The 25,233-nt window shown below is 26.7% G+C and overlaps 1 protein-coding gene across 1 annotated transcript in view; it reads right to left on the bottom strand.

Moving 5' to 3' along the window:
• Positions 1-24,736, bottom strand: part of LOC124811127 (uncharacterized) — a 33,839-nt gene extending 9,103 nt beyond the window's left edge. Inside the window, exons 1-2 of the mRNA XM_065804943.1 lie at positions 24,415-24,736; positions 6,133-6,425 (exon numbers count right to left, since the gene is read on the bottom strand). Of these exons, the coding sequence (XP_065661015.1) occupies positions 6,133-6,425; positions 24,415-24,466 (345 nt within the window). The 5' untranslated portion in view covers positions 24,467-24,736. The remainder of the gene's footprint in view (positions 1-6,132; positions 6,426-24,414) is intronic.
• Between the last annotated feature and the right edge of the window lie 497 nt (positions 24,737-25,233).

Here is a 25,233-nt window from a genome sequence, read left to right as displayed (position 1 = left end):
TCAAAGAAAATTATTTAATAATTACTTCCTGTAACTTTCCGTTAACAAAAAAAATATAGTAATTAAAAAATTTTTTATAATAATTTATAATTCCTGAAAAATATTTTTTTCTATAAATTGTTTTTTTTTGAGAATTAGTAACTCTTCCTGATTATCCAGCAATGGTGAAACTTAAAGTAGAAGATATAAGTTAGATAAGTGTTTTTTACTAATTTATATATATATATATATATATATATATATATATATATATATATATATATATATATATATATATATATATATATATATATATATATATATATATATATATATATATATGTATATATATATATATATATATATATATATATATATATATATATATATATATATATATATATATATATATATATATATATATACATATATATACTGTTATAATCAGTCAGGGACTCAAAGAAGGTAATGCGTTTCATAGACACATTAGTTCGAAATGGCTCAAAACTTGAACTTGACCTTCCGAAGAAACCCTTTGGGGGGATTAAAGTGCACTTGCTTCCATTTCAAAAAATGCAAATAATTGAAATCATACTATTTTTTCCGAGAAAGAAAATTGATTTTAAATTTTTAACATTTTTTGAAGAAATGCCGATTGACATAATAATTGAAAAAAATGGTTTTTACTCATTCTAAACTGGAAATACCATCCAAATATTTCTATATGTAGCATATTTGTGTGCAGGAACATTCCGTTATTATGTGTATGGGTTTAGGAAAATCCTTAGATTAAAAAAAATATTAAAATTAAATTAAAAAATATTAGTTTACTAAGTGGTAGTTGTAGAATTTTTGTTTGAATATAACAAAAGCATAATATTCATAATATTGAGTCTTTTTTATCACAGTTAAGTTAAAACGATCAACACTAAACAATTTTAATTCACATTTATTCTTCCAAATAATTAAAAATCACATTGATTATTTCTTTTTACGTTTTTACATTGTTTGCTGTTAAATTCGACCACTGATGCTTCCAATTTCATTCCATATTCTGGGTGATGAGAGGGACTTTTAAAATTTGTCCGATGCTTTGAAACACTTCCGTAGTGTTCCAAAAGTGCGAAGATTGCCTTTCAAGGACAGATTCTTGGAGTCTATATCACACCATGTGCATGGATGGATACTAGCATGTGACTGCAATCCACATAGGATGTTAGCTACTTTCATTTCACATGAAAAAAAGTATTTCACATTGTTTAGTGTAATTAGGTTCAGGATTGTTCTCAGATTTTCATAATTTTCTGGAATATCGTTAGCAATGACTTCAAGTAATTGACGTTTAACACTACTGTCCTTTCCAAGCTGAGAAGTCGAAAACTTTCTTTTAGGTGGACAGAGTGGTTGAAATAATAGATCCTCCTGGATTCCAAGGGCGATTTTAAGAAAACTTCCACCTCCATCTATGCCAAGTTTTACTATATGATCAGTAAAGACATGTCTTCTCTTCAAAATTTCATTTGTAAATGCAGAGAGTTCTTTGTAGTTGACCACTGTTTGATGACTGATTTTATTTTGATCATGATAAGCATCTATAAGCTGCTTACCAAGTTGAGAGAATTTCTCACGACAGTTAGTCTCAACTATTTTGGATTTTAATTCTTGAGAGTTTTGAGAGTTGTAGCAAGTTTTTTTAATTCCTGTATTTGACAATCTTGTGATAGATTGCACATGTACTAAATTTAGGGCAGCCAACTCTTTTTTGAAGAGTTCCTTTTGACATGCAGGGCCTAAAAACGTAGTAGAAGTGAGAAAAATGAAATAGTCCATTCTATGTAAAATTTTCTTTCTCTTTTCATCAGTTTGGTACAAAGATAAGTATTATTGTATTCTTTTAAACAAAGGCTTGTCCATGGGAAGTTGATAAAAAATCATAATATTAGTTTTTTTGCTTAAAATCAATAGGTTAAACTACAAATATATCTGTATTATAAAAAGTAAAAAAAATCTTCTAAAACAATACCTTGTGTTTTGGCAATGGTCTTTCACCCCCAGATCTTCTTATTTTGATGGTTCCATGGGGAGTTGCATCTTTTGAACAAATTACAGATAATACAATCTGCTCTCCAACCTTCAAATCCTTAGATGCAAGCAGCTTCGTATTCTCTCTGAAGGTAGATTTACTGCAAGTGTGTGGAAAACCTCTTCTAATGATTTTAAGCAGTATGAATATCTTTTCTCAGATTTTGATGATGATGATGATGATCGAATTCTTGATGTTTCCAAGGGGTGTCTCTCATTTACCTTGAGGTGGCCAATTTTGCAAATGAGACAATCACAGTCCTGGCCTCTTGTTAAGGGATGGGTTTCAATTTGGTCAAAATTACAAAATTACAAAAATCACAAACTCCCAAGGAAAGCCTTTGATTGGCAAAATCAATTTCATCAGAAAATATTTCTTTGACTCGCTCAATCAAAAAGGAGATTAAAACTCTTTCAGACTTTCTCATACAAAGAAAACAAACAGCTTTTCTGCAATCATTATGGGATTTAGCTAAGTTAGACATTTTTAATAAAATAACTTGATTTGACACAATTCATATACCAAAGTAACTAAGGGTCAATGCCTTTTCCCGAAAGAAGAGAAAAAAACATTTAGCCAGATTGCCACCCTTGTTATGACATTGAGCAAACTACAAATTTACCAATTTTAGCTTAATTCAAAAAGCATTATTTCTGTCCTGTTATAATTACTTATGCTTTGAACTTACAAATAAGGTGTTAAAAAATATACATTGAAAATTTAGGATCTTTGAATATTAACATTCTTATACTAGATTTTTTAGGTATGAGTGAAAATCTTAATAAAAAGAATAATTTTTATAAACTTTTGAATACAATAACATAAAAGTTAATTTCTAAACACTCTAATATGCTACAAATAGAAGCATTTGGATGGTATTTCCAGTTTAGAATGAGTGAAAATCAATTTTTTCAATAATTATGTCAACCGACATTTTTTCCGACAATGTTAAAAGTTCAACCGACAATGTTAAAAGTTCAAAATCAATTTTCTTTCTCGTACGAAATAGTTTGATTTCAATTTTTGCATTTTTTGAAATGGAAGCATGTGTACTTTAATCCCCCCAAAGGGTTTCTTCGGAAACTCAAGCTCAAGCTTTGAACCATTTCGGACTAGTAGTAGAGTTAGTCATTCATTAAAAAAAACACTTTAATTTTTAAAGTAAAATAAAAATTTAATAAAACAAACTTCGTATTTTTTTTAGTGTAAAAAATTGAAAAGAAAAGATATTAAAACAAATAAGAAAAAAAAAATAGCAGAATAAAAAACTCAAAAATCTGAAAACAAGTATTGTAAATTATGTTTTTATTTTTGAAATGATTCCATATTGATGGACCACGTTTTGTAATTAGAAAACTTGACTGCTGTAATTTTTCCCTAAGTTAAAGTTGTACCAGGTATTTGAACACAGATTATATTTTTCAGAAAAAGATATCAAGAAAATATCTGAAAAAACGCTTGGTAGTAGATTGTTTTACACTTATACATAAAAGTTAATATCTGTTATGTATTAAATTTCTCAATATATAGAACGATCATGCTTTTCATCATTGGGGCCGGGTTTATTATACTATTCAAATAATTAATTGCTTTGCATGCATGGTTTTTCAGACTTGGCAATTTGAGTAATTTGATGTTATGGTTGCTAGCCCATACAAAATTTGCGTACAAAAGCTGACTATAAACAAGACTAAAGTAAAGAATATTACGTGATTTATTATCGAGAAAAGGTCTCGACTTATACAAAACACCTATTACAGAGAAAACTTTTGTTTCAACAAGACCAATATAGTATCTCCATGAAAAAAGGTACGCCCAATAATTTTGTATATTTATCAACGTTTAATTTTATTTTTATTAACAAGCAGTTTAGGCAGCTTTAATGGAAGATTAATTGATCGTTTTTTTGTTTGTTTTATGAAAAAGAGTAAAGCTAGTTTTTTCACAAGTTAGGGATAGTTTATATGCTATGAATTAGAGGTTGAAATTTTCGAATTCAATATTCATAGTTTCAAACAATTTCATAGTTTTCAATCATTATTCATAGTTTCAAAAATCATCCTTCATAATTCATTACACAAGTACTAAAGTTTGGAATAAATAAAACAATCGTTAATGAAAATCCATCAATTTATAGAAACAAACTATTATAAAAAATAAAAATCATACTATAAAAAAGCAACAAAAATAAGTTAAATTCCTTCTTACCAATGATAAAGAAAATGCGATTGCATACAAAGTTTACATATTTGTGATGTTTTCTTTTTATTGTTATTTATGGATAAAGTTATGGAAAGTTTAATTTTCTAACAAACTAATTTTGTTTTGATGAATGTGAGCTTTTTATACACTTTTCACTACTTAACGCAGGGCAATGATACTGTAATTAGCAAACTATTTTTTAATTAATATCCTCAGTAACAGTACACAGAGAGAATGAAATGTTTTAAAGTCAATCAAAAATCAAATAGAATAGGTATCATCAATTTTTGTTAAAGCAACCATCAAGTAAATTTGGGGTTCAATCCAAATTCCAACATGGAAATTTTATTTCTTTAAGTTAGGTTTAACACTACCACAAACTCATACTGTTCTCTTTAAATGTTATCAGTATTTATCAAAATACTAACAAAAATATTTTTTTTAGTGAACGTATGATTTGTTTGACAAATTTAATTCTCTGTGAACCGCCTCAAAAGTAATAAAAAGTTAAGACCAAAAGAAGAAGCGTTTAAATGTCTTATATGCAAAGTTGTGTGTTGTTCGTTATATATATTATTTGAGTTTTGAAAAGCTTCACCATATCGATATAGTGCTTATTTATTGCACCGCTATTTTAAGACGTTATAAGTACTTTTAATTGATATATTCTTTATTTTTTAAAATACAAAGTAATTTATATTTTTATTATTTAAAGAAAATATATTGAATTAGATTAAAATAAGTTTGAATATGATTAAATATCAGTAAAATTCAACTAAGTTTTTTTTATAAGCGGTCTTCAATATTACATTTTTGAAGTTTAAAATTATTGAAAGTAATTAACTGGTTAAATTATAAATTATTTTATATTATATAATTACAATTAAGTTTCAACATTTTATTCTTTGTTTATTAGACACTAGCTGGAGTCTAATAAACATAGCAAGAAGAAGTGTTTGAGATCATGCAACAAAAAAAAATGATGGCATTTCTACTTTAAATTTGCTTATTATACAACAGCAGGTAAACATACTCACGGTTAAATATTTAAATTTAAGTTATTTGTCTCCTACTATGACAAATACCTTTGTCCCATTTCTATTTAAACCTATGACAAAAATATCTAAATCAATTCAGGATATTCTTCAAGTACCAAACCATTTCAACAGAAAACTAAGAGGAGGATTGTAAAATTAAACTATGGTGTTTTAACCAGACAGCAATTTAAAAAAGAATTTCAGAATGAAAACGGGGCCAAAGAAAAAGCGAAAAAATAGATTTTTTGAAGCCAAAAAATGCATTTTTTTAAGGCAGAAAAATAAAGTCAGATACTTTGTCACATTTTTTTTTTATCAAAATTGGTAAAATAGAATATATAATAATAATCGAGTAATTAAAGTGTTATGAAAGCTTTACTGTTTGAAAAAGTGAATACGTTCGTTTAATAGATCGTTTATATATATACATATTTATATATTTATATATATATACATATATATATAAATAAATAAATATATATATATATATATATATATATATATATATATATATATATATATATATTATATATATATATATATATATATATATATATATATATATATATATATATAGATATTAGTAAAACTAGTTTTTTTGGAGCACATTTATAGCAATATTTAAATAATTAAGTGGGTTTTGATTAATACATTAAAATCAAAGTTGCAGAAAATTTTTTTTTTAAAAATCAACATTTTTATATTAAACAAATGTTTAACAAACCTTTAATGCAGCTTTTTCCCATTCTCCCATCCTCTTCATTTTTTATGTATAAAACTCATAAATAAAGAGCTTATTTACACAACTTTAGAATTATAAAAAAATATCACCTTCAATTTTATATTTCTATAATGGTCATCCTCCAAGTTTACTCGCATATATAAACCAGCTAAGCTACCTAATGATAGTCCAGGTATTTCAATATCTTGAGAAGCATGCACCTGAGTTTCATAATCAATACTTAGTTCAGGAATTTCAAAACGAAATTTTATCAGAGGATCATTTCTACAAGTTTTTATGTCTACTTTTATTTTTGCTTTGAAATTATTCACATCAGTTTCACAACTAAAAGATCTTTCACCTGTACCCAAACCAGATTTAGAGCAGGTGGCGCAGATGTCAGCTAGAGTAAATAATCGAAAACTAACTAAGTGCAAAATAATTTCTTTTTATAAAAAATGCAAGGATAACAAAAAATTAATAAACTTTAGCAAAATACTTAAAATAGTTCTTTAATCTTAAATAAGTATGCGTAAATAGAATTTTTATTTTAATCAAAACTCTGTGCTATACACGTTTTTTTAATAAGAAACTTGTTTATAATGAAACAAATAATAGAAGCCCAAAAATCACAAAAATCCTTTAACACAATGTTGCTTTTCAACAAGAAATATATTAGAAGTTATTAGGAAAAATATTTCCTAATTTTTTACTTACATCATGCAGGTATTTTTTAGTACATATCGTATGAAAATATCATGAAATTTAAAAGCATTTATTATGGAGAAAAGCAGCTTAGATGAATATTTAATATGCACCCAAATTAAATGGAATTTTAATTTTGATTGCCATCTAAATGCATATTTATAAATATATTGCAATAATACAAGTAAACGAATTAAAAACTTTAAGATGGAATTTTTTCATTCAGTCTATTGACTTTTATTTACATTTACTTTTTATTTAATAATATGAAACTTAAGAAACTATTAAGAAACTTTTGCATTAAAAAATAGATTTAGAGTTGATAAGGGTATTATAAGCACTTTAAGCGAAAATTGGAATATTTTCAAGAATAACTATGCTGTATCCAAAATTGCGATAAAATAATTCTTAGGGATCACTACTCATGATCTAGTTAGATATTTGGGCACCCGAAATTTTTTCTTAAAAATGCTGAGGCTTTAAAAAAGTAGTGAAAGTGCTTATACTATCCACATCACATGATAACATGTTTGTAGAATATAATGAACTGTTATTAACAAAACCTATCATTAATATATATATATATATATATATATATATATATATATATATATATATATATATATATATATATATATATATATATATATATATATATATATATATATATATTTATATATATATATATATATATATATTATATATATATATATATATATATATATATATATATATATATATATATATATATTATATATATATATATATATATATATATATATATATATATATATATTAAGTGTTGTTTAAATGTTATTTTGTTGTATTTCTTTAATTAAAAAAGTAAAAGCATAGATGTTTTTTAAGAGCTAGAATAGTTTGGTTAAGTTTTTATGTTACCTAATGTATTCGTACTTTGATTTTATTAAATTTGAAAATTGCTTTGTTTTTTATGATTTAAAATTGTTATCGCAGGGTAAAAACTTGTTCAAATTTTAAAAACTTCATCAAAATATTTTGCCAGTCTCTTTAGACAGACAAGAATATTTTCTGAAATATTTTTCTTCTAAAACATTTAAAAAAATACTGGTCTTTGCACTGACATTGCACAGTGGGTTGCGCAGTGGGTCAATGGTGACATTTTCTGGTCAAACCCCCCTCCTCCCCCCGAAAAAAAAATAAACATAATATGCAGAAAAAATTTGATTTGAAAAAAACTTTAAATTTTATTAATAATTACGCTAATGATTTTAAAACTCCATATTTTTTTATTATTATTTATAAAAAATTCCGTTTCCGACGAATTAAATTTAAATTAATGGTATTACGCGAAATTAGAATTATCTTATTCCATCTCTACATTTTTGAGTTTTGAGATATAACAATTTAAAAATTAAAAACCTTAGGAGACGGTATATAAAAAGATTTTTATTACGTTTTCTCCGCAATTTTTTTATTATAAATTTTTTTTTAAACTTTAATTAGTTGCCCCAAGAAGTCCTTATCAAAAAACTTTATTATCAATTATATTGTTTTGTTGGAGCAGGTAACTTGTAAACATTACCCTCACAGACCTAATTAGTAAACTGTGTAGGCCATAAATACCTAAGCGGACACTAGTACCTCTACAAAAGGATACAAACTTGTTTTAGTTTTTAAAAAGAGAAAATTTAAAAAACTTTCTTCAAAGTGATAATTTTTTATAATTTTTTCTTTTAATATTGCTATATTTATTTCACACGTCAATGTTTTCATCTTCCAAATAATCTTCATTAGTTGCTTCTAAATCCTTCCTTATTTCAACATTTCATCAAGTTAATATTTTCTTTTGGCTCCGATAATTCTAAGTCTGAGGATTCTAGTTCTGTCAGTTTTATTGATTCCTTATTGTCCTCATCTAAAATTAAAGAACTCTTTACTTTTTTTGGAAGTTTGAGCACAACTTTCTTTGTCCGTCTAGGTTCCAAGGAGATAGAATTAATAATAAGGATCAAATGATCTCAATGCACGGTTAAAGATGTCTTTAAATTTGCTTGTCTTGAACATTTACGAGCATGTAGTTCACGATGTCGTCTGTAATTTTTGTTTAGCCATACAGATGCTACCTCGACTAAAACTTCCTAGGGAACTGGCGAGTTTATCATTACTACTGCTCCGTGTGCAAGAACTTTGTAAATTGTTGACAGCATTTTATACAAATAATACAGATTTAAATATCGACGGTATACTGTTTTATAGTATAGCTTAAATAACTCTAGATTCAATGTTAGCTGACAACTTTTTGCTGATTAAGATTTTTTGAACATATTAATAATTTTTTTATCAACCCCTAATATTTCGCTTAGTTCTTTTGGGTCAAAGAACGCTTTTCTTCAAACATTTTCGGTGGTAGATGTTCCTGCCCCACTAACTGCGGAAAAATCTACTCGGAGATGCTTCCTTATGAACATTAATTACTGTATAAATTTCTTTTTGTTATCGTATACTGCCTTGAGTTCTTTGGTAACTCTTCATTTTTTGAATTCGAGTCGGTATGAAATATGTAAAAGACACTCTAGAAATCTTATCCAAGCATGTAACGTAGATATCCCATAGATAAGTGTATTTTTTTTTTGCTGTAAATCTATTTAGGAATTTCTTCAAACAAGTCATTGCAATTGGTGTTGCTCCTCAAATGAAACGATGTGTTTGTTATAATTGCTTAAACCTTTCCATCAATCATGCTCAAAATAAAATTGAAATCAATAATAACAAACTTTCCAATTACCAATTCAATATTCACTGAATGCAAGTCCAAAATTTAATTTTCTATTTGACGTTGTTTTTCTAAAACAACAATGGCAGTTTCTTTAATGAAATGAAATTCAATTGGTCAACAAAACCTTACACTAAGAGGCATTAGGTTGGTCCACAAAAAGTCATTTTTGAATTTGACATTCTTAGCCTCAAAGGTGTTGTTACAACTGCAAACATGCTTGAATTTTGACTGTCAACAGAACCGGAAAATGCTTGGTTGTACAAAGCTGCCCAGTAGATCCATCTATACCCCAACTGTTTAAAAGCAATATATTTTCACTTAGTTTGTTACTGATGTCCAAATTATCCATTATTTCTTTTTGCCTCATTTTTAAAATTCTTTCAGCGGTATGGTTCATAAGTTCTTGTAAATCTACTTTGACTCTTAAATCACTGACTTTCAAGTGATTATCATGTGGACCGCACAACTTAAGTGCTTTTTCAACTGTTGAATAAGATGGATATCTTATTTAGATAGCTGTTGGATTTGTTTATAGCCAGATACGCTAAGATCAATTATTATTGCAGTCAATTATTATTGAAGCCACTTCTTCAGCTGTCATTTTATCGTTGTCATTTGTCAACGGAACAAACATATGATGTGAATCTTTAAGATTTTTAATGATATGTGTTAACACATTAAATAATTAAAAAATTTTTTGATCATATACTTTTCTACGGGCTATAAGCAATGATTTTTCAATTGAATCAAAATTTGAATTTGCATGCTCTCCTGCGATTATCCGACGTTTTTTTCTCTTACTCATATCATCAAAATCTTTTTTCGGTCGTTAAATTCGGAACGACAAAAAATCCAAAAAAATATATAATAATTAAACTAATGCAAAAACTTTAATATTTACTTTAATCTAATGAACTTGGAGATTATAAGAATGCTTTTTATTTTAATATTTTTTATTGCATCGAATCATTTACGCTAATCGACAACATTAACTTCTGCAAAGTGTCTTTGGCAATTTTTTTTCCAACTAATGTCCAATCTTTAATCAAATTTTTAGCTGTACTCATTAATTTGCCACTCTTACGCAAATATCCTTTGCCGAATACCTCAAAAGTTTTATAACGGGACGAAACCGTGGGCCGTTTGGTGTATTAAAGCTTTCTGATATGAGTTTGATGTCTCTCGAATTGTACCACACTACAGACTTCTTAGAATAATGAATAGAAGCAAGATCAGGCCAGAACCAAAAGGGGACATTGTGACTTTGAAGAAATACCAAAAGTCTAGCTACAAAGCATTCCTTGATGTAAACATCCGAGTTTAAAGTTGACGATGTGACGAAGATCTCTCGAGATCTCAAACGGCACCTTTATACCGCTTGCCACAAGAGAAGTTTCTAACAAAATTTATAGAATAATTTATACTTGATTTTTGTTGCTGACAGGTCCACAAACAATTGAAGTGTAAACTTTTGGATCTGGGCGCTGTTTGAAGTCACATTTCACGTACGTTTCGTCATCGATAGTTATGCAGCCATTAAATTTTGTAAGCATTGCGTCATAAAGTTTTCGGGCTCGAGTTTTAGCAGTCAGTGATTGCTTATCTGATAGATTTGGATATTTAATGGCTCGATAAGACTTGAAATTGTAAAATTTTTTAACATTTTTGGCGAAAAACATTATACCTTTTGGCACGTACTCTCTCGACAAGCAGGGATTTTGCTTGAATGATTGTCGAATACTAATTGCTGCTCTCTTATCTTTAAAACTACCTTTTCTTTCGGATCCTTTTACTTGCTCGATAGATAGAGAGCGCTTGTATCGTTTTATGACCACATGAACAGAGTTTTCCTAGATTCAGATGCTTTTAGCAATTAAAAGTAACACTGCAGAATGTTTATCTAACTGTTCTGATGACATTTTGAAAAAAAAATATTTTGACAGCTTTGTTGATGTTTTTAATCAATACTATCATTGCATATGTAAATTACGCAAAAAAATAATTTAATAATGTGTTAGTTACAAGTGTTAAAATGAAATTCATCGTTTCTAATTTAACAATCGCATACTTAAATGTGAAGCCTTTTCATAAGATCTACATCTGTGTTTAGTTTATTAGCTTAAACATCATTTTGCGGAAAAATCGTATAGCTATGTTAACATGCTCTACCTCCTCTTTGCTAGTCAATGGCAAGACCCATTTTTTTTTTAATCAGCTCAAACTTTAACTTTTCTCTGCTTAACAATATTTTTTTTTGTCCTCAGCCCTAGCTTGCCACTTCATAATTAGCATCTTGTAAAATATATGGAGTCTGATATTGGCTTCTGATGTTTTTTTTGAACTACTAAAGATAGATTGGTAATTTCCATTTGAGATGCGCCACCTGCTGAACAACATTCGTAAGAGTTGGTTGCTGTGGAAATAATTGTTTAAAATAGTTCCGTTCAAAAGTTATTTTTTTTAGTGCTTATTTTTTTGCCGTTTAGTAATATATACAGTTTCGAAGCATATAAATATATGAACCTACCAACAATTAATATAGAAAATATATCCATCAAAAGAGCTCTGTGTTTTTTAGGAGTTCATCAATTAGAACTCCTAAAAACTTCTCAAAGTTTTTAGGAGTTCTAATTGATGAACACATCTCCTGGAAACTCAACATAATCTACATACACACAAAAATATCAAAGAACATACTTTACAAGGCAAGACTATTTTTGTCACAAAAAAGTCTCAAACTTATCTACTTCTCATTCATACATAGTTATCTTATGTATGCCAATATAGCATGGGGCAGTAACAACAAATCTAAATTACAACCACTTTACTTACGTCAAAAATACGCTTCAAGACTAGTATACAACAAAAGCAAACTTACTCATGCTCAACCCTTACTGGAACAAATGAACGCACTAAATATATTCCAAATAAATATTTTTCAAAATATACTTTTCATGTTTAAATATAAACTAAGTCTGGTTCCAGAGCATTTTACAGCACACTTTTTTAAAAACAATATAAATAAATACAATACAAGAGCAACAGGCAACTTTTTAGATAGATACTTTTTGAAACAACAAGACTTTCAAAATTCTTAGTTACATATCGTGGTCCCTATTTATTTAACAAATTAGTTTCCAGAAACGAATCACTATTAAACTTAAACAACGAACACTCTCTGAAAAAAAAGCTAAAATCTACAATAATCAAATTAAACAACCGTAAGGAATTTTTTTAAATTTGAATAAATAAATAAATAAATGTAACTTAACTTTTAATACAAATCAATAATAAAAATATTATTAATAACAAGGTATATATGTAACACGTATATATATACCACGTATGCAACTGATTTTTTATGTGTATTACATAAAAAATCAGTTGCATATAAGTGTATATATATACGTGTTACAAATCAGTTGCAATGTGTATTATAAGACTGACTTGAGTCTTCTGCGAGGTTCCTATGACTACAAATAAGTATTTCTTTTTATCAATCTTACACAAATTTTGTTTTTATCATATTTATACACTAACATTATCTTGAAATGTGGTAAATTAACTTATAGTGAAACATCTAAACTCTACTCCAAAAAATCAGCAGATTATTTTTTATTTATTGTTTTTTTTATTTTAATTGCAGTAATATAGAGATATTTTTCTCGGATTATTTTTACTTACACGTTATTATACTGTTGTAATTGGTATTTATTTTATTCATGTCTCGGAGGAACTATATTTTTATTTACCTCGTATATTTTGAACTGTATATTTATGATTTAAATTTGTATATCTTTACTGCCAATCAGTGATTGGTAACTTGTAATTACTTTGTAGTTGTAAAATAAAACATGTATAAAAAAAAACAAAAAAATAAAAATAAAAATAAATATTGGTGGGGCAAGAAGGAGACTTACTGTATTTAGCCTTATCACCGAGCCTCATTCTCACGTAAATACAAAAACCGTATCTATAGTTAACAAGCTTTTAATAAAAAAAATGTAAAAGTAAAATAGATAACAATTCGTTTCCATTTAAAAAAATACTTAAAGAATCAAAATTTAAGGAAAGTGTAATATCAAGTGAATAAGAAAAAATAAATAAGATATTATTATTTGCTTAAAACTTAAAAATTTAAACTAAGATTTAAAAATAAAAAGTTTATAAATTAATTTACGCAATAGAAATAACATAAATAAATTAGTATACTTCATCTTTTCTAAAAATTGTTCTGCACCCAAATTTTTGTTTATAGTACAATTTTTTTAATTTTGTATTGTTTGTACTTGCCTATGCAATATTGCAATAAATTAAATAACAATGTATAAAAGAAAAAGATAGGCTTTTTAAAAATTTATAATTTAAAAATGATTTAGTCGTATATACCATTGCTAAATTTTTCGATATTTTATTTTCTATACTTTTTATGTGTAAACTCCAACGTAAATGTTCATCTAAGATTACACCTAGAAAGTTTACTGAGTTTTCTCTTTTAATGTTAGTGTTATTGATTATTAGATTAGGCAATTTGATGGGAATATTTTTTGATTTACTTACTTTGTGGAATAAAATAAATTTGGTTTTATCCACATTTAGAGAAAGTTTATTACTTATCAACCACTCAATAACTTTCGATAATTGTTCATTTGTTGTTTCAAATAGTGTATTTTTATCTCTGTGAGAATAAAAAAGATTGGAGTCATCTGAAAAAAGAATATAATTTAATAGGTCTGTTGCTAAATTTAAGTCATTAATGTACACTCGGAACAACAGTGGTCCTAAAATAGAGCCCTTGGGAACCCCTCAAGATACGGCAGTCGGAAACGTTTGTTTTTGTTCATACACTATGAACTGTTTTCTATCGGTCAAACAAATTTTGAACCAAAGTAAATTGTTATTTTTTACTCCATAGTGTTCAATTTTTTTTATTAATAAATTATAATAAACGGTATTGAAAATTTTGTAAAGTAGTTACTACTGAATGCACTTGATATTTGATTGAGTAGTTCAACCACTGCTGCACAGTGGGCCAGAATGCACTTTTACTGGACAAAATTCATAACTAATTTAATATTAGAGCTATATTCACTAAAATTAGTATGAGTACTAATATGATGTCTGCGCTTTTTATGAAGGTAAAATTTTTTTATTTCGTTGCTATGGATACCTTTATTTTGCTTAGCAACAACCTACTTTTGTTATCTGCAGATATTTTATAAGTGCTATATTCACTAAATTTGGCATGAGTACCAATATGAGATCACACTTCTTACAATAGTGATAATTTTTTAAATTTAGTTGTTATGGATACTTATATTGCTTAGTTACCGGATACTTTTCTTAGTTACAAAGTGGTAAATTGATATTTGAATATCTTATCGGATTTTTGACCCACCTATATTGAATAAAAATTGAGTATTTAGGTAAATAATGTTTTAGGAATAATAAAAGCAAAAAATAGTGCAAGAAAACGTTATCAATTTTAAATTACATCAAAAAATTATAAAACAATAATATCGTTTGAAGATTGTTTAATTAATTGTAAAACATCTGAAGGAAATGCTTTATGATTTGTTTGGTGTGATGCTGATTTACGCAATGATGAAATAACAGGATCACTGGAAACTAGGAGTCTATTGAGAAGATCAGTATTTGTTGCTTTTCTGGATGTTTTTCGGCTGAAATCTTTGCGATAAGATTTAAAGTCTTTATTTCTAGCCTCTTGAGCTTTCTCTGACATAAGTCCGATGGGTAATGTAAGGCTTTTAATTATGTCATGTCCATGTATTAATACTTTGTGAACTGATTGAGCCATGTAATACCATGGATAAAGGGACACATATAGTCTAAAAGTGTCAAAACAATAATCCTTGAACTTTAAGCAGTCTATTTCATATCCTGAAGAGAGCGTTACCAAGATAATGTAAAATCTGAATATAAGGTTTTGGTCAATACCCAGAATTTCAGCTGTTTGTTCATATGCTGCAAAAGCACGCGTTGAGGTATTGCCATCATTACTTGTTCCAGAACCACCACTTTTAGGGAAATCAACAACAAGTCCCATTTTGTTCATAAAATCAGTTTGAATCTTTTGTTTAGCCACAGAAGCCTTTTCTTTGTGTTCTTTAGATCTTGCTTGCCACTTTCTTGTTTCTTTTTTATATGCAATGTGCAATAACATCTCAAAAAATCGAATCCATGCATGAAGACTGGAAAGACCATATTTGAACTCTCTGTTAGTATAATCTTTATTAATAATATCAAGACTATTCATATTTTTTGGAGAGACACCACACACTGAACAGCATTGGTATGAGTTATTTTTTTCAGATAATATTGTTTGAACCTTCCCATCAATCATTGTAAGTTCAATAATACAATTCACTTCAAAAGAAGATCCGCAAACCTCTAATAAAATCATACCCAAGCTTTCTATCTCACTTTTAATGTACTGATCTTCTTCAATCACAGATTCCTTGGATTCCATTTTGTATGCAAATCTTATGGGTCTACAATAGGCTGTGGAGGACGACTTTTGATATTTTGCCCACTGTGTGCTGGTTTCGTTGAATTTTTTTTTTGAAACCAGATTGTTTTGAAACAGCATGTTGCTTTCTGACAAGTGGGTAAAAAGCCTATTGTACATTATTCTCTCAAGTAATTTTGAAAAACAAAGTAAAATAGATATAGGCCTATAATTAGAGATATTTGAGTCATCGCTGGACTCAGTGTGATTCGTGAAATTTTTAGCTTTTCATGGACAATACCTGTTTTAAAAGAAAGATTAAATATGTTAAACAACAAAGGTTCTATTATATTATTATATAATAAACTAATTTTACAACATAAATGTTAATTTTATCAAATCCAACACTGTTGTTAGTTTTAAGGTAAAAATAGGCGGTTTGCAATTCAATTAGCCTTAAATTAGGTTCATCCATAACTTTATCGTAGTTTTTTAAATCAGGTTCAAATGGTGATGAATTCAAAAGAATTGTTAATGCCAAATTTGGACCAGCATTAGTAAAGTAGCTCTTTAGTTTTTCAGCAATAATTGATTTATCATAAATTGTGTTTTTATCGATTGTTATTTTTTTTGGCAGAATGTGTCATGCATAATTATTTTTTCCGATTGTTTCTTTAATTACACTCCATGTTTTTTTAGTGTTTCCGGTGGCTTTACTTAATAGTTTTGCATAATAAAGCTTTTTTGAGTTCCTTTTTGTGTTTTCAAATATGTTTTATAATTTTTATATGTCATTTCGTTTTTAAAGAATTTTTCTCTCAAGTACTTATTATACACCTTTTGTTTTCTTTGTGAAGATTTTAGAAACCCGTAAGACATCCACGCAGTTAAAATAGTTTTGGTGTTACAATTTTTTTTTTCAGGAGAAGCCTGATCATATTGCTTGCATAATTCATTTTAAAATACATCATAGGCGTTGTCAACGTCATGTGACTGCAATACCAGTTTACAATCAACGTTGTTTCTTGAAAGATTTTGATATTTTTTTAACGAGTTTTCATTAATTTGTCGCCTATATAAAATGGATTGAGAAGGAATATAGTCAAACAATATATTGTTAGTAACTTGGAATGTTTGGAATTGATCCGATAAGTAAGTTTTGATTATGCCTATGCAAAGACGGTTAATATGATGGTTATTAGTTATTTTATTATCAAAAAGTGTAGAAGAGGTGTTAGCCACTCGCGTTGCCTTGTTTAATGTCGGAATTAAATTATTTTGAAGAAGAATGATTATAAAATTGTTTACATTATTGTTGGAAGCATGGTTTATTGTTAAATTTAAAGTATACTGTACTTTAATATCCTTTAATGCATCGTCTTCCAAAGAACAGATACAACGGATAATGTAACATTTTAAATATTCCTAATATATATCTGAGATAAAAATATTTTCCTAATATAAATCTGATAGGCCTTCAGCAACTAGTTGTTTTTTGTCATCTTAGAAATAATTTAGTTCTAAAGAAACAATATAGTTCTAAAGAAACAATATAGTTCTAAAGAAACAATATAGTTCTAAAGAAACAATATAGTTCTAAAGAAACAATATAGTTCTAAAGAAACAATATAGTTTTAAAGAAACAATTTAGTTCTAAAGAAACAATTTAGTTCTAAAGAAACAATATAGTTCTAAAGAAACAATATAGTTCTAAAGAAACAATATAGTTCTAAAGAAACAGTATAGTTCTAAAGAAACAATATAGTTCTAAAGAAACTAAGCAAATTATAAAACGTGACTCATCAGATTTTTTAGCCTCTTTTACTAAATGATATGATGAGTATAGAGAGTTAAATTGAAGAGCATAGTCTCTTAAACTCTGAAAAGTTTCTTTGGATAATTTAACATTCAAGACTAATGCTAATGACATTTCTGACGTAAGATATCATGCCGATACTTCTATGATGCATATTTTTTTGACATATTTTGCAAATATAAATTTTTGATCTCTTTTTAAACTTTTAATCAGTAGATATAAAAGTTTGTTGGAGTTGTACTTCTCCTAAAGCTCAGAGACTATACGATCTTTAGTACACATAGGCATGTCTTCAAACAAAACTGATGGACGTCCACGCGTTTTTTCCAGTCAAATACTGTACTTGTCATATTTGATTTGTTCCACTTTATGCTTAGTAAATGAATTTCGAAACAATTGACAAAATATGATCAAATTCTTTAAAACTACTTTCGTAAACGAAACTTAAAATCTATGCGTGTAAATTATTATCATTTTGCAACAAAGTATTTTCCATTATATTATTCATAAGACATCTTCTATTTATTTTCAAATGAAAATTAGTTACTTTTTTATAAAATAAACCAAAACATTTTAAATAATAAAATTACTTTTAACAAAGGGCTTTTAACTAGCCGGTAACTATAAAATTCACTGCCTTTCCTTCACTTTTAGCTGGTTGTTATTGCGCTTTTTTAACAATTACGTATAACTATATTGATTTTTGAAATTATATAAAAAATAAAGAATATTGGTAATGTTTCAAACTAGTACAAGATACAAGTTACATAAATTATTCTTTGTTACAGTTTCTTAGTTTTTATTACTATAAAAAGATATACGAATAAAAAATTACGAATAATGGTTTCAATGCAATCTAAATGTTATCAACGTTAAGCAATTTTTGCTTTTTTAAATACCAAAATGTCCGAATTTTTTTGTAGGTTTTTTTTACAGTTTTACACTACCACAAAAAATTTCCCCACCACCATTTTACCAATGCACAATGGATTACACTGTTCATGGGTAAAATGCGTAAGTATGGAAAATTTGTACGGGTAAAATGTAAATATTAAAGTTACAGAATTTTATTTTATTTTCTGTTTCATAATTTGTTTCGTTTATTTATTTAAATTTCTATGCTAAAAAATGTTTTAAAAAAATATTTAAATAATTTAAGATATAGTCTAAGAATAAAATCAAAACACTATCAATAATTTTTTTAACAATAGTTTACTGTCTTACTTATGTTATTTGCGTTCTTTCTGTATTTACGCGCATTAGAAATAAAAATGAGTAAGAAAAGCTAATTTTTTATTGTTTTAATTATTAAACAATTTAGTGCCAAACGAATCAATCTAGTACCTATAGATAGTAAATTGCTTCCAAAAATTGTTATCCTAAATACTTTCAATAAAACTAGTATAATCTTTTAATACAACATTGAAAAACATATTTGAAAACTGTTTATTAAGTAGTATATTTTTAAGGTTTCGAAGGAACTCTTTTACCTAATTATATATTAGGATTTTTAGCTGAATTTTGCGCAAAATAATACAATTTCAATCGCATATTAAATATTGTTTTATGTTAAAAATAAAATGCGTCTAAGCTAAATGTATAGTTAAAGTTAGCGGTTTTAGCTTTTTATTACGCCATTCTTTACAAAAATAACAATGGCCCAACGTGTAATCTCTGTTGGCATTTTGTAGGGAAATCAAGCTAAGGACTGCTATCTAAATGCCAACAGCAACATTTCAAATGGTCCGTAACTGGGATGTTTGCCTATTAATAATAATACTCATTGCATAGGGTATTATTTTTAGTTTTTGCACTAATGCTACGTGTTTGTCAGTTTTATGAATTTTTCCAATGCACTTTTTTGTTTACATAAATTAATAGAATACATTATTAAATAAAATGTTATTTATTGTTAAGAAACATTATTTTCAATAGTTCCTAACTTCCAAGATGATATAAAATAACATTTTAAGGATATTAAGGATGTATATCACAACCAGGGGTGGGGACCCTGAGCCGGAGCTAGTGCCGCAGACTTTCAAAAGGGAATATAACGGGCCATTAAAGGACCATTAAAAAACTACCGGTTCCTCGGCTCCTACAGTAAAATTTAATTTAAACTTTTATTTTAATTTATCAATTGCGTAATATATTTCTGAAATGGCCTTCCATTCATTTTTTTTTCTATGTGGTATGAAAATGATAGGATGAATTTTGGAAATGGAAATGAAAATTTGAAAATGGAAGATGATTTTTTTTTTACTACTTAAAATATAGAATCGAAGTTTTGAAAAGATATTTAACGTGGTCGGAGACTGAGCCAAAGCAAAAAAAATAGAAAGCTGGAGTTTAAAACTATAACAAACTACATAAAAAACAAATGTGTTGAAAAAAGTATGAATAGTAATATAACTTGTTTTAAAGGATATTATAAATTACACAACTGAAAAGTATTACAAACAATAGAGAGCCAATTTGAATAGGTCCGTCTATAAAACTTCATGAAACCTAATAGAAGTTTAATTTTTGGAGTATTAATCTCCGACGTAAATATCAAAAGATTTAAACTTTTAAAGGTTGTTTTTACTTGGTTTTGAATTCAATAGTTTTTTATTACGACTGTTGACTAGCAATTGTATCAGTTCAATAGAAGTTGTAGACAATTTGATAATTTATTATAAATAAATTACAACTTTCATTTCAATAAAATTTTTTTTAGACTGAACAGGTTAAGAATGAAGAGGGTAAGTTTAAACACTCCATCCTTGATATGATAAATGCACTTGATGTATCCTAAAATTTAGTCAAAAATTATTTTACTAAATTCTCTCATTTCCTTAAACTTTCCTCAAACTATTTAATAAGTGCTTAGATAAACCTTATTTTTTACCTGGTGGAAAATGGCATCTGTGGTTCGTTTTTAAAAAATTCTGTAGTACAAAGATAACTCCAATTATTGTTCGTTTAGCATTCTCTATGTTTTTAATAAAGTCTTTGAGTTTTTATTCAACAAACTTCTAATATTTTATCTTAATTCTAATAATTTACTCTCTGACATTTCACACGAATTTCAATCTTTGTATTCTATGGTTGACTTGGCAATTGCTGTACGTTGAAAATGTTTTTGTGCCTTAGATGGAGGCGACAAAGCTAGGGTTATTTTTCTTGACACATTAAAAGCTTTTGAGAAAGTTTGATATGCTGGTCGTCTACATAAACTTGCATTATACGGCGCATCTGGGAAATATTTTGAGAACAATATTTTTTTTATTTCTAATCAGTCTCAAAGTTTTCCTCAAAGGTCTGGCTCTCATCTTAATTCCCAGTTGCTTCATTGGTACCACGAGGTACTGTCCTTGATTCTGTATTGTATATTATTTAAATTAATAATCTTCCTCACAATTTTACCTCAAGTGGCTCTATTTGCTAACAACTTAACTTTATGTTTTTGTCTTGAAAAAGTGTCTCCTTTTTTGATTGCTTAGAACAGGCAGCCAATCTTGAATCTGATTTTACTTCTGTAACGGCTTGAGCCTTGCAGCGTTTTGTAATTAAAACTCTAACAAATTTAACAGCTAGCAGCTATCGCAATATTTTTAAATTGAAGAATGGCAACCCTTAAACTGACTTCTCTCCATTAAGTCTTTTTGGGTTATTATTCACTACTGACTTCTTGGAAACTATATATACTATTTGAAGTATATAAACCCATATATAAAATGCAAAGTTAGCATTCGCTAAGGTTGTTTCTTTTATTGTGTTTGTTATTTTCTTACTCCCTACTCCTCTACTAAAAATCTCTTATTTGTTACTGTATGGAATACTTATGTCATATTGGGGGTAGTTATTCAAATGATACACTTTTACTACTAAACAAGGTTGAAAAGTGCATAGTTAATGTTGTTGGAATTGCTCTGTCTGCCAAGCTTGAGCTACTCTCTAATCGCCATGAGTTTCTATCTTTTTCTCTTTTCAATAAACACTATCATGGTTGCTGCACAATCGAACTATCATCACTAGTTTTATCAATCAATAATTATTCTCGTGCGCAACTTTTCATTTAAAAATATCGCCAAATTTTACTCTATCAGTCCTAATTGAATTATGGGTGCTGGCAGAATTTTTGGGAGTGAATTAGCATGAAAAAAACAAAAACAAAAACTGTTTTTGATATTAGACCATTTGTCACATCAATCCTCACATTTTATATACATCTTTTGAATTTTTTATTATGTATAAAATTATCCTTTTACTTTATTAGAGTTACCAATTCCATACAAAACTTTTTATGAAATTAAGTAAAGATTTACTATATATATATATATATATATATATATATATATATATATATATATATATATATATATATATATATATATATATATATATATATATATATATATATATATATATATATATATATATATATATATATATATATATATATATATCAATCCTCATATAACGGGTAATGCGGAAGTTATCGGACAAATCCTATTTTCATAATTTGAGCATAATAATTAGTTTTTGTGGTTTATCTTTGATTTTATCACAAAAACTGATTATTATTTGAGCATAATAATCAGTTTTTGTGGTAAAATGAGGTTATTTAACCTCACGCAGCTGAACGAGAATCTTTTCGAAAGCGACTAAAAATGTTTTTTGTAAATAAACCTAATATATATATAAAAAAAGCGTAAATCATTTTGAAAAGGAAGGATTTGCTCGAAGTATAATATATGATAACCTAAAAAGACTTGAAATTGCTCAATCGTTTTCTGATAGAAAGCACCCTGGTCGTCCGACATCCTGGACTAGAGAAAAGAAAGCCGAATTAACGAGACTTGTCAACAATCGAAAAGGGGTCAGTCAGAGAAAAATAGGCATTAAATTCGGTGTAAATCAATCGACAATTGGTCGTTAGTTAAAAAAAATGAATATAAAATATAGAAAACGTGAAAAGACTCCAAAATACACTATAGAACAACAAATAAAGGCAAAGAAAAGAAGCAGGAAACTAGTTAACTAACTCTATAACACAAAATTGCTTCTAGTCATTGATGCCGAAAAATACTTTTGTTTTGCAGGGGACAACATGCCTGGAAATTCTGGATACTACACAAACAACAAAAAGACATGCCCAGAAAGTGTTCGTTTAATTGGAAAAGAGAAATTTCCAAAAAAATTAATAATGTGGATAGCCATATCTGACCGTGGTATGTCCGAGCCATTGTTTCGCACTTCCAAGGCTGTAGCGATCAAATCATCAATCTATATTATTGAATGTTTAGAAAAACGACTTCTTCCATTTATTCACAAGTATCATGGAGACTTTACCTATTTATTTTCGCCAGATTTAGCAAGTTCTCATTATTCTAAAGATTCTCTTAATTGGATGGACCAATATGTCTATTACGTTGATAAAGAATCCAATCCCCCAAATGTGCCTCAAGCACGACCAATTGAAAATTTTTGGGGACATTTGGCACAGAAGGTTTAGGAGGGAGATTGGCAAGCATCAAAAGAGCAAGTTTTGATTGATTGCATTTAATTAAAACTACAAGAAATTGATTTAAACTTTTTACAGTCGCATGTGAAAGGCGTCAGAGTAAAATTGAGATCAATTGCAGATGGTGGTGTTTTTTCATATAAAAAATAATATATTTTTATTAAAAGATAAATGCTTTATTAAAAAAAATATAATAGTAGTTTGTTTTTTAATTTATGATTAAGTTATTGACGTTTTTATTTTGTCCGATAACTTCCGTATCACCCTTTATATATACATATTTTGAATTTCTTATAATGTATAAAATTATCCTTTTACTTTATTAGAGTTACCAATTCAATATAAAACTTTTTATGATATCAAGTAAAGATTTACAATAGCGAATAACAGTTTTTATACCTACTCTACGAAACTTTATCGATATGTATATATATATATATATATATATATATATATATATATATATATATATATATATATATATATATATCAATCCTCATATATATATGTATATATATATATATATATATATATATATATATATATATATATATATATATATATATATATAATATATATATATATATATATATATATATATATATATATATATATATCAATCCTCATATATATATGTATATATATATATATATATATATATATATATATATATATATATATATATATATATATATATATATTATATATATCAATCCTCATATATATATATATATATATATATATATATATATATGTATATATATATATATATATATATATATATATATATATATATATATTGAATTTTTTATTTAGTATAAAATTGTATTTTTAGCTTATTAGAGTTACCAAAAACACTTCTTCATGAAAGTCATGCATTTTTTAGAGTGATTGAGTAAAAATATTTTATGGTTAGAAAAACTAAATTTTGAACGCATTCCCTTTATGAATTGATATATTAAAAGTTTTTAACGTTCTATATAAGAATTTTATAATTTTTTCGAAATAAATGTTTTATGCTACATTTTAATCTTCCTCTTTGATGATTAGAATTCATAAACATAATCTTTTATTTAAATAATGGATACAATCTACTATAATTAAACTTCGGCATATTATAATACACAAAGCATACCTGAAAAGTTTAACAAAATAATTAGGAAAAAAAAGTTCTTTTGCGTTTCCATTTAAAATTTCGTTAAAAGTTACAATTATCTTTAACTTCTTTCAAAAATGCGATAACAAATTAACTTATTCTAGTAGCAATGATTTGACTCGGCTATTTAAACAAATCCAAATAGCTTTACTTGCATTGAAAATATCGCAAAAAATAACTTGAATAAAAAGTTTTTTTGTTGTTCCTTTCAAAAACTTTCGTAATCGCTTGTTGTTTGCTCATCTATTTGTATTCAAGTAATCTTATATTCAAAGTGAGAGTTATTTTTAATGTTTTTACTGTCAGAATATATATATATATATATATATATATATATATATATATATATATATAAACATATATATATATATATATATATATATATATATATATATATATATATATATATATATATATATATATATATATATATATATATATATATATATATATATATATATATATATATATATATATATATATATATAGATACAGATATATATATATATATATAAAGTTTCGTACAGTAGATATAAAAACTGTTTTTCGCTATAGTAAATCTTTACTTAATATTTTATGTTGCAAAGAATCAATATTGGTTCTACTTGCTTTTGAACTATCGCTAAAAATAATTTAAATAAAAAGTTTTTGTTGTTCTTTTCAAAACATTTCGTAATCGCTTGTTGTTTGCTCATCTATTTATTTTCAATTATTCTTATATTTAAAGTGAGAGTTTTTTTTGATATCTTTACTGTCAGGATATAAATATATATATATATATATATATATATATATATA

This window comes from Hydra vulgaris, chromosome 09 (genome assembly GCF_038396675.1).
Source record: "Hydra vulgaris chromosome 09, alternate assembly HydraT2T_AEP".
NCBI lineage: Eukaryota > Metazoa > Cnidaria > Hydrozoa > Anthoathecata > Hydridae > Hydra > Hydra vulgaris.
Note: the sequence above shows the minus strand (reverse complement) of the source record. Positions and strands in the feature narration are given on the sequence as shown.